Consider the following 14,622-nt stretch of genomic DNA (forward strand, 5'->3'; position numbering starts at 1 on the left):
AACTCAATTTTTTTTATTTAAAGTTTTACTTATTTATGATAGTCACACAGAGAGAGAGAGAGAGAGGCAGAGACACAGGCAGAGGGAGAAGCAGGCTCCATGCACTGGGAGCCCGACGTGGGATTCGATCCCGGGTCTCCAGGATCGTGCCCTGGGCCAAAGGCAGGCGCTAAACCGCTGTGCCACCCAGGGTTCCCAACAACTCAATTTAAAATAGTCAGTGGAGGGGCGCCTGATTGTACATTGCTTTTTCTTGGTTTGGTCATTTTCTCCAGCCCATACAAAAGGACCAACCTTCTATTTTCCTTCCTTCCATTCTTTCTTATTGCCCTTTCTTTTCTTTTCTTTTTCTCCAAAAGGAAGCTCCTTATTTGTCAGGTTTCTGAATCAGTGAATCTTTGAAAAAGAGGGTTTGAATCTCAGTAAATGAAGCCAAAATCTAGGTACTCAGAACTTGTGCCCAGACAGTGGATTGCAGATGTAGGTACTGGGCAAGATAGGGTGCTTGGAAATAGTTCTGTAACTCCAGCCTCTTCTCTTGCAGATAAAGAATCCTGTGAACAAGCTTCTGAAGCCAGTGAAGCACAAACTACAGATAGTGATGACATAGTGACACCAGTATCTCTGAAATGTCCTAAGGCAGTAAGTACACTGGGGTAATCACTGCGTATGAGACAAGGTTATAAATAATGACATTTTGCCTAATGGCCACATAGGTGAAACTAATCCAGGGTTAATGAGCCCAATGGGAAATTTAAGCTATTTAGTTAAATTTCCATTGTGAATGAATGGAAGTCTCTCGATACAGTCTCTGTTGGAAGGATCACTGTCTTGATTGGATATAAATGAGGACTTGCCTCAATCCTTCTGTTCTTTATTGAATCCCTTGCCTGGTTCCTTCATTGTGTGCTGTGATCCATGTCCAGCTTGAGTGATGCCCATTTCCTAAATCCACCTAAGGAAAGCAGGCTTACTTTGGGAGGTGGAGGCTAAAAAAGAGGGAAAGCTCAGAGAGAGCATTCAGTTTCCAAAGTTTTAGGCCTAATATTTAAAACCTGTAATTGTAATTATTTATCAAATATTTCAGCCTCAGATCTCTTCTGGAACCAACTGGAATACATACATACACATAAATATATATGTGACTAAATATCCACAGATATATTTAACAATCATTGTATTAGAGTCTTGTGGGTTATAAGTGAGGTAGGAAACAGTCACTCTCTTGAGTGCTTTCTGATACATTTGTAGGTGCCCAAAAATATTTGTTGAATGAATGACTGACTGAAAGATTGAAATCTGATTGAGGATTATGAACTTCATTAGAAACAATATGAGTATAGTGTGACCTCAAATCCAGTGGTTGGATTATGTAATAGAAACTCTAGGGTTTGTAAGAATTCAGAAAAGTGAAATTATTGCTGCTTTTTGGAAAGGTCAGAAAGCTCTTCCTTGAAAGTCAGAAAGATTATTGGAGTAGGGAGAAACCACTCAACATCAGTAGACCTGGGACTGAGTCACTCAGTGGTTGAGCATCTGCTTTTGGCCCAGGGTGTGAACCTGGGGTCCTGGGATTGAGTTCCACATGGGGCTCCCTGCACGGAGCCTGCTTTTCCCTCTGCCTGTGTCTCTACTTCTCTCTCTGTGTCTCTCATGAATAAATAAAATCTTAAAAAAACAAAACAAAACAAAACAGTAGACCTAAACAGTTAAGATAGCAAATACTTAAGTGTATGTGTATTTTCTTCTGAATTTTTACCTCTTATTTTTCTTTCGCCATTTCATAATTAATATCTTGAGAAATGCTTATAAGATAGATCAGAGCCATAAGATGTTGGAACAGAACTATAACACCTTAGAGATCATAAAGGTGAAGAAGATTAACTAAATATGTCCAGGATAGAGAGCTAGCTAGCAGAAGAGCTGATCTGCAAAGTTTCTAAACTAAGCCACCTCTCAGATCACCCTGAAAAGCCGTCAGCTGGTCAGCAAATTATTTAACTACAAGCCGGACATATTACATTTAAAATATTATTCAAAATTAAAGGCTCCTCAATAAGATCTCTTTTTAGAATACTGTTGTGCATCCAAAAATATTATTGGAGAAACTAAGTATGAAAACTGAGCTTACTGGGGAGCCTGGGTGCCTCAGTTGGCTAAGCATCCGACTTGGTTTCAGTTCAGGTCATGATCTCTCAGGATGGCGAGATGAAGCCCTGCACTAGGCTCTGCGTTCAGCACGATGTCTATTTAAGATTCTCCCCCTCTCCCTCTCCTTCTGCTCCTCCCCTGCTTGCACTTGCTTTCTCTTACTCTCTTAAAAATAAAAAGAAAGAAAACTGAGCTTACTTAGCAAAAACTTAGTGTTATTATCAAATTAGATTCATAGCACAGACACATAGAGTTGACCTTTGAACAACATGGGGGTTAGGAACATGATCCCTGGCACAGTTGACAACCCACATACAATTTTTGATTCCCCCCAAAACTTAACTATTGATAACCTACTGTTGACCAGAAGGCTTACCCATTACATAAACCTTTGATTAACTTGTATTTTGTATATGTATTGTATGCTGTATTCTTACGATAAAGTCAGCTATAGAAAATGTCATTAAGAAAATCATAGGGAGGGATCCCTGGGTGGCACAGCGGTTTGGCGCCTGTCTTTGGCCCGGGGCGCGATCCTGGAGACCCGGGATCGAGTCCCACGTCGGGCTCCCGGTGCATGGAGCCTGCTTCTCCCTCTGCCTGTGTCTCTGCCTCTCTCTCTCTCTCTCTCTCTCTCTCTCTGTGTGACTATCATAAGTAAAAAAAAAAAATCATAGGGAGAAGAAAGATTTACAGTACTGTACTGTATTTTTTTCTTTTCTTTTTTTTAATATTTATTTATTCATGAGAGACACACACACACAGAGGCAAAGACACAGAGAGGCAGAGGGAGAAGCAGGCTCCATACAGGGAGCCCGATGTGGGACTCGATCCCGGAACTCGGGGATCATGACCTGAGCCAAAGGCTCAACCTTTGAGCCACCCAGGCATCCCTGTATTTTTTTTTAAGATTTTATTTATTTATTCATGAGAGACACAGAAAGAGAGAGAGAGGCAGAGACACAGGCAGAGGGAGAAGCAGGATGCATGCAGAGAGCCTGACACGGGACTCGATCCCGGGTCTCCACGATCACGCCCTGGGCTGAAGGTGGCGCTAAACTGCTGAGCCACCCGGGGCTGCCCTGTACTGTATTTTTAAAAAAATATTTAAGAGAGAGAGCATGCCTGCAGGAGCAGGAGGAGGAGAGAGGGAGAGGGACAAGCAGACTCAGAGCTGAGCACAGAGCCCACATGGGACTCAGTCCCATGACCCTGAGATCACGACCTAAGCTGAAATCAAGGGACTGAGCCCCTGGGTGCTCCTGTACCGATTTATCCCAAAAAATCCACATATAAGAGGACCCACGTCATTCAAACCTCTGTTGTTCAAGAGTCAACTATACTCAATCATTATTGTATTTCAGAATAGCTACGCATAAAGATCGAGGGGTTGTAGGACCAGAGATGATACTTGAGCTTTTTTTTTTTTTCTTTCTTATGAATGATATTAAACAGTACATGTTTTTCTTTTTAAAACCTTCTTATTTTGGGGCACCTGCTCAGTGGTTGAACTTCTGCCTTGGACCCAGGGTGTGACCCTGGGGTCCCAGGATTGAGTCCTGGGATTGGCTTCCCCGCAGGGAGCCTGCTTCTCCCTCTGCCTGTGTCTCTGCCTTTCTCTCTGTGTCTCTCATGAGTAAATAAATAATATATTTAATAAATAAATAAAAACATCTTATTTTGAGATGATTAAAGATTTGTAAACAGTTGCACAAAAAATGTACCATTCACATAGTTTTTTGCATGTTTTTTCTTTTTTTTCTTTTTGTTTTTTTGTTTTTTCTTTTTTGGTGTACATTATTCTGAAATGTGCATTTACCATCAGTAACATTTTGGGAGTCCATGCATGTTGATATATGCAGCTTTTTCTAGTTCATTTCTCTTAGCTGCTGATCAGTATTTTGTTAAAATAATATGTGACTTTTTTTTAAGATTTTATTTATTTATTCATTTATTCACGATAGTCACACAGAGAGAGACAGAGAGGCAGAGACACAGGCAGAGGGAGAAGCAGGCTCCATGCAGGGAGCCCAACGTGGGACTCAATCTGGGGTCTCCAGGATGACGCCCTGAGCTGAAGGCAGGCACTAAAAGGGCCAAAAGCAGGCACCAAACCACTGCGCCACCCAAGGATCCCAATATGTGACTTTTTATTTAGACAGACCTCAGTGGGCAACGCTGACTGAACTTTAATGCTCTGTACTTGACGTTCATTAACTCACCAAAGCCTCAGGGCAGCGCTGGGGGTTGTTAAGTCCTTAGTGAGTAATTGTGGGGTGCCTGTCTTAGTATTTGCCAGGCTCTGTGGACACAAGATGATGACTAAGCCAGACTTGGTCCCTTCACTCTTGAATCTTACATTCTACTGAGGGAAAACAGATGTAAATCAGTGATCAAAGAAATAAGGTATTTGTTGATTTTAAATACAACAAAGAAAATTTGAATAATAATTAGCAATAGAACGGGGTGTGGCACCTGGCTGGCTAGGGGGTTGTAGGTTTGAGCCCCAGGCCGCGAGAAGAGATTACTCAAAAATAAAGTCTATATAAAAAGAGATGCCTGGGTGGCTCAGGGGGTGATCCCCGGGTCCCGGGATTGTCCCGCTTTGCCCCCCCCCCCCCCCCCGCAGGGAGCCTGCTCCTCCCTGGGCCTGTGTCTCTGCCTCTGTGTGTGTGTGTGTGTGTGTGTGTGTGTGTGTGTATGTCTCCTGAATAAATAAATGAATCTTTAAAAAAAAATCGCTAGTGAGACCCACCTAGCTGAGCCGTAAGTGTCAAAACCCACACTTGGAGACCACTGTACAGAGCCGGTGTTTCCTGGGCAGGGATGGTAGGAGGGCTGTGCGAGTGTTGCCGAGAGGGCCGCATCATGGTTCTGATGTGAATTTGTTGAGAAACGGCCTCTGAGCTTCCTAGGAGAAGGCCCAAGAGCTCTGCTTGCTTCCCAAGAGAAGAAAAGACGGGGGTGGGGGTAGATCTTTGGAGAAGTGAGGGTATTGGCCCGGCAAGCTGCAGGACCGGAGAGCGCTCCCAGATGACAAGGGCCAACCGGGGCCATTGGGGCCATCCTGGATGCTCCTCGCGCGAGTCATGCCAGGGCCGTAACCCTGCCCTCCGCTTATTTCTTGGAACTGCAAGGATGTCAGCCCTCCCGGTGTTCCTAACACAAAAATGGGCACCAGGTGTGTGGAAAGCGAGGCCGGGGCCGCGGCGGCAACTCCGCAGCGGGGGCGAAGGCCTGGCTCCGTGGCAGGCACCTGTGGGGCGGGAGGCTCTGGGGGCAGCTTCGCCTGCTCGCCCATTCCCAAGCTCCGTTAGATGGAATATGTCTAAGGTTGCGTCCGGGAGGGTAGTGTGCTAATCAGATGGAGCATCGCTAATCTACAGGAAAGAAGTAAGAGTTTTCCTTGTCAGGACTCGGAGAAGATGTGCGTTGAAGTTATCTCGCTGGCCTTCAACCCAGAGGCTGAAGTGATGGGTGATGAGACTGTGAGGCAGGTGTACGTAGAGTACAAGTTCTGCGATGTGCCCTTGTCAGAGACAGAGACTCCGGTGTCCCTGAGGAAACCGAGGGCAGGAGAAGAGATCCACTTCCACTTCAGCAAAGGTGACGCATCCCTTGTGATTGGCTGGGAGGCGGTTCTGAGGGCTCAGGCCTGCCCGGCCAGCCAACGGGCTGGAGGCAGCCATTTTCTTTTATTTATCAAAGTGATATATGCATACGGTCTTACTTAATTTTTTGTTTTTAAAATATTTTACTATTTTTTATTTTAATTCCAGTATAGTTCACAAACAGTGTTATAGTAGCTTTAGGTGTACAACATAAGGCAGGGACAAATCTATACCTTATTCAGCGCTCCTCGTGATGAGCACACCCTTGCAATCCATCACCTATTTCACCCATCCCCCTACCCTCCTCTTCTCCATACTTAAGAGTCCAAATTTTTGGTTTGTCTCTTTTTTTTTCGGTGTTCATTGTTATTTCACTCAGCCTTCTATCCTCTAGATCCATCCACAGTGGCTGCATCAGTTTGCATTCCCACCAACAGTGCAAGAGGTTTCCTTTTTCTCCACATCCTCACCAACACTTGCTGTTGCTTGTGTTTTTAGTTTTAGCCATTCTGACAGGTGTGAGGCGGGATCTCATTGTGGTTTTGATTTGCGTTTCCCCGATGGTGAGTGATTTTAATCATCTTTTTATGTGTCTGCTGGACATCTGGTGAAATGTCTGTTCATGTCTTCTGCCCTACTTTATTTTTTTGGTTTTTTTATTTTTATTTTTTATTTTTTTCCTAATTTTAAATAAGATTGTTTTTTGAGTGTTCAGTTATATCAATTCTTTATCTATTTTGGATACTAACCCTGTAAAAGGTGTGTCATTTGCAAGTATCTTCTTCCATTCACCAGGTTGCCTTTTAATTTTGTTGATTTTTTCCTTTGCTGTGTAGAAGATTTTTATTTTGATGTAGTTCCAGTAGTTTATTTTTCTTTTATTTCACTTGCTTTAGGAGACATGTTTAGAAAGAAGTTGCTATGGCCGACGTCTGAAAAGTTACTGTCTTTGCTCTCTTCTAGGATTTTTATGGTTTCAGGTCTCAAATTTAAGACTTTAATCTATGTTGAGTTTATTTGTGTGTGTGATGTAAGAAAGTGGTTCAGTTTCATTCTTTTGCTGTAGCTGTTCAGTTTTCCTGACACCATATGTTGAAGAGACTTTTTTCTGTTGCATATTTTTGCTTCCTTTGTCAAAAATCAATTGACCATGTAATTGTGGTTTTGTTTCTGGGCTCTCTATTCTGCTCCATTGATCTATGTGTCTGTTTCTGTGCCAGCACCACACTGTTTTGATGACTGCACCTTTGTAGTGTATCTTGAAATCTTGGAGATTGTGATGCCTCCAGCTTTTTCTTTTTCAAGATTATTTGGCCTATTTGGGATCTTTTGTGGTTCCGTACAAATTTTAGGAATATTTATTCTAGTAATATTTATTTTACTGTGAAGAATGCTGGTGATATTTTGATAGGGGTTGCAATAAATCTGTAGATTCCTTTGGATAGCATGGACGTTTGAACAATATTTGTTCTTCCAATCATTGCACATGGAATATCTTCCCATTTGTTTGTATCCTCTTTAATTTCTTTCATCATTGTTTTATAGTTTTCAGAGTAGGTCTTTCATCTCCTTGGTTAAATTTGTTCCTAAAATAAATATTTTATTATTTTTGGTGCAATTGTAAATGAGATTGCTTTCTTAATTTCTTTTTCTGTTACTTCATTATTGTACATAGAAATGCAATGAGGAGCGCCTGGTGGCTCAGTTGGTTAAGCATCTGACTCTTCATCTAAGTTCAGGTCTTGATCTCAGGGTTGTGAGTTCAAGCCTAGTGTGGAGCCTACTGAAAATAATAATAATAAGAAGAAGAATAAGAATAAGAATAAGAAAAGCAGCAGATTTCTGTTTTTCATTTTGTATCCTGTGACCTTACTAAATTCATTTATCAGTTCTAATAGTTTTTTGGTGGAGTCTTTAGGGTTTTCTATACATAGTATCATGTTATCCGCAAACAGTGAAAGTTTTACTTCTTCCTTACCAATTTGGATGCTTTCTTTTTTCTTTTTAAGATTTTATTTATTTATTCAGGAGAACAGACACACACACAGAGAGAGAGAGAGAGAGAGAGAGAGAGAGGCAGAGACCCAGGCAGAGAGAGAAGCAGGCTCCATGCAGGGAGCCCAATACAGGATTCAATACCGAGTCTCCAGGATCAGGCCCTGGTCTGAAGATTGCGCTAAACCACTGAGCCACCCGGGCTGCCCTAATTCTTTTTTCTTGTCTGATTCCTGTGGCTACTACTTCCAATTCTATTTTTTTAAATTTTTTTTAAATTTTATTTATTTATGATAGTCACAGAGAGAGAGAGAGAGAGAGGCAGAGACACAGGCAGCGGGAGAAGCAGGCTCCATGCACCGGGAGCCCGATGTGGGATTCGATCCCGGGTCTCCAGGATCGCGCCCTGGGCCAAAGGCAGGCACCAAACCACTGCACCACCCAGGGATCCCTACTACTTCCAATTCTGTGTTGAATAAAAGTGGTAAGAAAGAACATCCTTGTCTTGTTTCTGGTCTTAGTGGGAGAGCTCTCAGTTTTTCACCATTGAGTATGATGTTCGCTGTGGGTTTTCCATTATGGCCTTTTTAAAAAAATTTTTATTTATTTATTTATTTACGATAGTCATACAGAGAGAGAGGCAGAGACACAGGCAGAGAGAGAAGCAGGCTCCATGCACCGGGAGCCTGACGTGGCATTCGATCCCGGGTCTCCAGGATTGCGCCCTGGGCCAAAGGCAGGCGCCAAACCGCTGCACCACCCAGGGATCCCCATTATGGCCTTTTTTATGTTGAAGAATGTCCCCTCTAAACCTACTTTGTTGAGGGTTTTTATCATGAATGGATATTGTACTTTGTCAAATGCTTCCTTTCCATTTATTGAAATGATCTTACTGATACGATATATCACATTGATTGATTTGCAAATATTGAAATACCCTTGTATCCTGGAAATAAACCCCACTTGATTGTGGTGAATGATTTTTTTTTAATTTTTATTTATTTATGATAGTCACAGAGAGAGAAAGAGAGAGAGGCAGAGACACAGGCAGAGGGAGAAGCAGGCTCCATGCACCGGGAGCCCGATGTGGGATTCGATCCCGGGTCTCCAGGATCGCGCCCTGGGCCAAAGGCAGGCGCCAAACCGCTGCGCCACCCAGGGATCCCTGGTGAATGATTTTTTAAATGTATTGTTGGATTTGGTTTGCTAATATTTTGCTGAGGATTTTTGCATCTGTGTTCATCAGAGATACTGGCCTGTAGTTCTCTTTTTTTGTAGTGTCTTTATCTGGTTTGGTATCAGGATAATGCTGGCCTCATGGAATGAATTTTGAAGTTTTCTTGCTTCTTGTATTTTTGGGAATATTTGAGATATTAGGTATTAACACTTCTTTAAATGTTTGGTAGAGGGATCCCTGGGTGGCTCAGCGGTTTAGCGCCTGCCTTTGGCCCAGGGCGCGATTCTGGAGACCCGGGATCGAGTCCCATCAGGCTCCCGGCATGGAGTCCCTCCTCCTGTGTCTCTGCCTCTGTCTCTCTCTCTGTCTATGATAAATAAATAAATAAATCTTTAAAAAAAATAATAAATGTTTGGTAGAATTTGGGGATCCCTGGGTGGCTCAGTGGTTTAGTGTCTGCCTTCGACCCAGGGCATGATCCTGGAATCCCGGATTCTAGTCCCACGTCGGGCTCCCTGCATGGAGCCTGCTTCTCCCTCAGCCTCTGTCTCTGCCTCTTTTTCTCTGTGTACACTCTCATGAATAAATAAATAAGATCTTTAGAGAAAAAAAAAATGTTTGGTAGAATTTGCCTGTGAAGCCATCTGGTCCTGGACTTTTGTTTGTTTTTTTGGTAATTGGTCTATTCAAATTTTCTGTTTCTTCCTGAGTCAGTTTTGGTAGGTTATATGTTTCTAGGAATTTGTCTGTTTCTTCTGGGTTGTCCAATTTGTTGGCATATAATTTTTCATAATATTCTCTTACAATCCTTTGTATGTCTGTGGTGTCAATTGCTTTTCATTTCAATTTCCTCTTTCATTTCTGATTTTGTTTATTTGAGTACCGCCCCCTACCTGTGGATGAGTTCATCTTTCCAAAGAACTAGTTTCTGGTTTCATTGATCTGTTCTATTGGTTTTTTTAAAGTTTCTATTTCTTTTATTTCTGCTTTAATTTTTTTTTCAAATTTTTTTTTTAATTTTTTAAAAAATTTTTATTTATTTATGATAGTCACAGAGAGAGAAAGAGAGAGAGGCAGAGGCAGAAGCAGGCTCCATGCACCGGGAGCCCGATGTGGGACTCAATCCCGGGTCTCCAGGGTCGCGCCCCGGGCCAAAGGCAGGCACCAAACCGCTGTGCCACCCAGGGATCCCTCTGCTTTAATTTTTATTATTTCCTTCCTTCTGCTGGTTTTTGGTCTTGTTTGTTCTTGTTTATTTCGTTCCTTTAGGTATAATGTTACAGGTTGTTTTTTTGGAATTTTTCTTGCTTCTCAAGTTAGGCCTGTATTCTTATACACTTCCCTTTTAGAATAGCTTTTGCTGCATCCCAGGTTTTGGACCATTGTATTTTCATTTGTCCCCATGTATCTTTTAATTTCCTTTTTGATTTCTTGGTTGACACATTTGTTGTTTAGCGGTGTGTTATTTAACCTCCATGTATTTGTGCTCTCTCCAGACTTTTACTTGTGGTTGGTCTCTAGTTTCATAACATTATGATCAGAAAAGATACACGGTGGGGCACCTGGGTGGCACAATTGGTTGGACGACCAACTCTTGGTTTCAGCCCCGGTCATGCTCTCAGGGTTGTGGGATCAGGCCCTGAGTTGGGCTCCTCACTGTTTAGGATTCTGTCTTCCTCTGCCCCTCCCACTTGTGTGTGTGTGTTCTCTCTCTCACAAATAAATAAATCTTAAAAAAAAAAAAAAAAAAAAGAGGGGATCCCTGGGTGGCTCAGTGGTTTGGCACCTGCCTTCCACCCAGATTGTGATCCTGGAGTCCCAGAATCGAGTCCCACATCAGGCTCCCTGCATGGAGCCTGCTTCTCCCTCTGCCTGTGTCTCTGTCTCTCTCTCTTTGTGTGTCTCATGAATGAATAAAATCTTTAAAAAAAGAGAGAGAGAGAGAGAGCAGATACATGGTATGACTCTGATCTTTTTAAATTTTTTGAGACTTGTGGCCTTATATGTGATCTATCCAGGAGACTGTTGAACATACACTTGAAAAGAATGTGTATTCTGTTGTTTTGGGATGGAATGTTCTGAATATATCCGTTAAATTCATCTGGTCCAATGTGTCATTCAAAACCACTGTTTCCTTGTTCATTTTCTGTTTGGATGATCTGTCCATTGATGTAAGTGGGATTGTGCATATGGTTTTAAAATATCAAATAGGCCTAGAAAGATTTTTAATTAAAGTTAAACAGTCCTGTGGTGCCTGGGTGGCTCAGTGGTTGAATGTCTGCCTTTGGCTTGAGTTGTGGTCCTGGGGTCCTGGGATCGAGTCTTGCATCATCAGGTTCCTTGTGGGAGGCCTGCTTCTTCCTTTGCCTGTGTCTCTGCCTCTCTCTCTCTGTGTCTCTCATGTATAAATAAATAAAATCTTGTAAAAAAAATAAACAGTCCCTTTTTTCCATTCCTTCTCCACAAATCAATCCGTTGTCATCCCCAGCCTTCTCAGTCCTCCAACCCCTTTTTCTGCTGTATCTTGTTATTTAACTCCATATTTCTGAGTAATGTTTCTGTTGCAATTTCCTAACACACCAATTTTAGATATTATGTGCTCACTTCCTGTCATGGCACATAAAATTTGTCTCTTACTCTACATCCATGTTTCCTTCCTCCCATATAGTTGGATCATAACTTTCATTTAATCCAACCCTAGCTGTCTCCATTATTATGGATATGTAAATATTTTTTTTAAAAAAAGATTTTAGGGGATCCCTGGGTGCCTCAGCAGTTTGGCGCCTGCCTTTGGCCCAGGGCGTGATCCTGGAGTCCCAGGATTGAGTCCTGTGTCAGGCTCCTGGCTTGGAGCCTACTTCTCCCTCTGCCTGTGTCTCTGCCTCTCTCTCTCAAAATAAATAAATAAATCTTTAAAAAAAGATTTTATTTATTTATTCATGAGAGACACAGAGAGGCAGAGACACAGGCAGAGGGAGAAGCAGGCTCCATGCAGGGAGCCCGACCTGGGACTGGATCCCAGGTCTCTGGGATCAAGCCCTGAGCTGAAGGTAGACGTTTAACTGCTGGGCCACCCAGGCATCCCTGGATATGTAAATATTCTTATAGAACCAAGTGGCATGCCATGGTTATATTTCCTTTTTTGTTTATTATTTTGCATGAATTTTTCATTTGCTCCATTTTCATTATGCCTGTTGTAGTTCTTTTCACATCCTCTAACCACTTTCCAAGTTTTCCAATAATCAAACCTGTCAAATGATGCATCAATTGTTTTTCCTTGAAGACCTCTCTTCAGCCCAGCATTCAGCAATTACCGGCTGCTGCCATTTGGAGAATTTGATTTAATTCTTACTATTCTAGATTTCCTGTCTCCTGGGTTCTCTGTCATCCTCTGATTCACTTCTAATGGATCATATTTTGTGTTTTAGAGAAAGAATATATTGGAAGGAAACATTTTGAGAGCATGATGCATGAAATCTCTGTATTCTACTCCTTTATTCAGTTGATTATTAGGCAAGCATAGAAATCTATTTTTAAAACATTTTTATTCAGAATTTCAAGGCAGTTGGTCAGTGGTCTTCGCCAGGAGTCTAGCCTTCGTATGACAACTACCTCTACGTGTCCAGAAGGCTTTAACATTTTGTTGTTATCTTTAGTGTTCTTAAATTTCAGAATAATGTGTATATTTTCCTCTAATTGTTCTAGCTGTTCAGGGGGCTCTTTCAATCTGGAAGCTTGTGGCTTTTAATTCTGGGAAATTTTGTTGCATTTCTTTGATAATTTTGTCCCCACGATTTTCTCATTTTCTTAGTAGAGTTTCTGAACTTGCGAATTGATGTTCTGATTTTCTAATTTCCTTCCTATAATCCTACCTCTACCTTTTCTTTGTATTTTGGGTAAATTTCCTTAAGTTTTTTTTTAAGATTGTATTTTGAAGTATGGCTTGGCCCGTTAAGCGTCTGACTGTTGACTTCAGCCGAGGTCGTGAGGTCCACCCGGTCCGCGGGGCCTGGTGCCTGCTTAGGGTTCCCTCTCTCTCCCTCTGCTCCGTCTCCCAAAGCAAACAAAAACAACGCACACTAAGGAGCCCTGCGGCCGCGGGGCTCAGTCCCCGCCGGGGTCTTACTCCGTGACCCGCGGGCCCGCACTTCCTCCTTCCTCCGTCACCAAGGTCCTGGGGTCGGTCCTGGATGTGCGCGGGCTGCTGGGGAGGCAGCCTGGCGGCGGGTCTCGCTCGTCCCCCGCCCCCCTGGCCCGCGTGCCCCGCACCCCTGTGGCCCCGGCGGCCCCGGCGGAGGAGGGTCTGGGGCTGCCGCGGCCCCATGCGGACACGGGGGTGGAGGGGGAACTGGTGGGGGGGGGGGGGCGAAGCTGGGGGAGGGCCTGGAACTGGGGGTCCCGGAGCTGGGGGGACCCGGAGCTGGGGGGCGGAGCTGGGGGGCCCAGGCGGCCCTCGGGTGCCCGCTGCGCGGCGGCGCTGACCCTCGGCTTCCCCTCCCCGAGCCCAGTGATCCACCTGGACCCGCTGACGCACGCGGCCCGAAGGCAGTTCCTGCGCGACGCGCTGAGCGGACGGGGCCCCGAGCAAGGACGGTAAGGGCGCCTGAGCGCGCGCGCGCGTGTGTGTACAGTGTGTGTGTGTGGGGGGGGGGTCCCGGGAGCCCTGGCCCGCCGCCCCCTGAACGCGTCCGCCTCCGGTGGCTCCGACCCGGCCTGGGGCCCGACCGCGAGGCGCCCCCACGCGTGGCCGCAGGACACAGGCCGCTCGCCGCCCGCTCTCCCGACGGTTCCACATTTAGCGTCGTCAAGTAGCCTCCACACCCGGCTTGGAGCCCAGCGCGGGGCCTGAACTCACAACCCCGAGATCAAGGCGTGACCTGGGGGCAGCCGGGGGGCGCAGCGGTGGAGCGCCTCCTTCAGCCCGGGGCCTTATCCTGGGGCTCTGGGTTCGAGTCCCGCGTCGGGCTCCCTGCGGGGAGCCTGCCTCTCCCTCTCCCTCTGTCTCTCTCTCTCTGTCTCTCATGAATAAATAAACAAAAAAAACCAAACAAACAAAGGCCGTGCCCCGAGAGCCGCGCAGGCTCCGAGGCTAGGTCTTCACAGCCCCGTCTGCAGGGTCGCGTTGACCGTGGTGCGGCTGCGCTGAGCCCTGGGCTGGCCCGGTTAGGCCGGTGTCCCTGCTACTCCCGCGACCCCAGAAGACCCCCCGCCCCGGAGGTCCCCAGCGAAATGCACGGGACGGTTCCGAACAAAGGAGCTCACGGTTTCGCTGACATCTGGAACTCAGATGTGAGTGGGCGTCTGCTTGGGGGTTTTCATTTGGGGCCGGATCAGCGACCGGCGTCACCCCCGGCGTGTGGCGGAGCCGGCTGGGCGCCGCCTTGGCCCTGCACGTTCCTGCACTTGCCCGAACTCCGTGTGCATCGGGCGGGAAGCGCCCCACGAGCCCCCCAGGCCGCTGTGCGAATGTCTCCTGTGTGTGCGCGCAGGGGTCTGGGCGGGGTCGCCCGCGCGGCCGGCTTCCAGCCTCCAGCCCCCGGTCCCCGGCCTCTGGCCATGAGGCCCCATCCTCCAGCCTCCCGCCCCCGGCCTGCAGCTGGCCCCCGGCCTCCATGCCTGACTTACTGTCTTTCTTCCGCCCCCCGCGTTCCTGGGACACTCCCTCCCTTCCCTCTCTCGCAGTGGTAG

The 14,622-nt window shown here is 45.4% G+C and overlaps 1 protein-coding gene across 1 annotated transcript in view; it reads left to right on the forward strand.

The window, feature by feature from the left end:
• RPGRIP1 (RPGR interacting protein 1) overlaps nucleotides 1-14,622 on the forward strand; it is a 66,067-nt gene that overhangs the window by 47,273 nt on the left and 4,172 nt on the right. The window contains exons 21-23 of the mRNA XM_055341714.1: nucleotides 545-642; nucleotides 5,565-5,757; nucleotides 13,443-13,527. Of these exons, the coding sequence (XP_055197689.1) occupies nucleotides 545-642; nucleotides 5,565-5,757; nucleotides 13,443-13,527 (376 nt within the window). The remainder of the gene's footprint in view (nucleotides 1-544; nucleotides 643-5,564; nucleotides 5,758-13,442; nucleotides 13,528-14,622) is intronic.

Source organism: Nyctereutes procyonoides, unplaced genomic scaffold, assembly GCF_905146905.1.
Source record: "Nyctereutes procyonoides isolate TBG_1078 unplaced genomic scaffold, NYPRO_anot_genome, whole genome shotgun sequence".
NCBI lineage: Eukaryota > Metazoa > Chordata > Mammalia > Carnivora > Canidae > Nyctereutes > Nyctereutes procyonoides.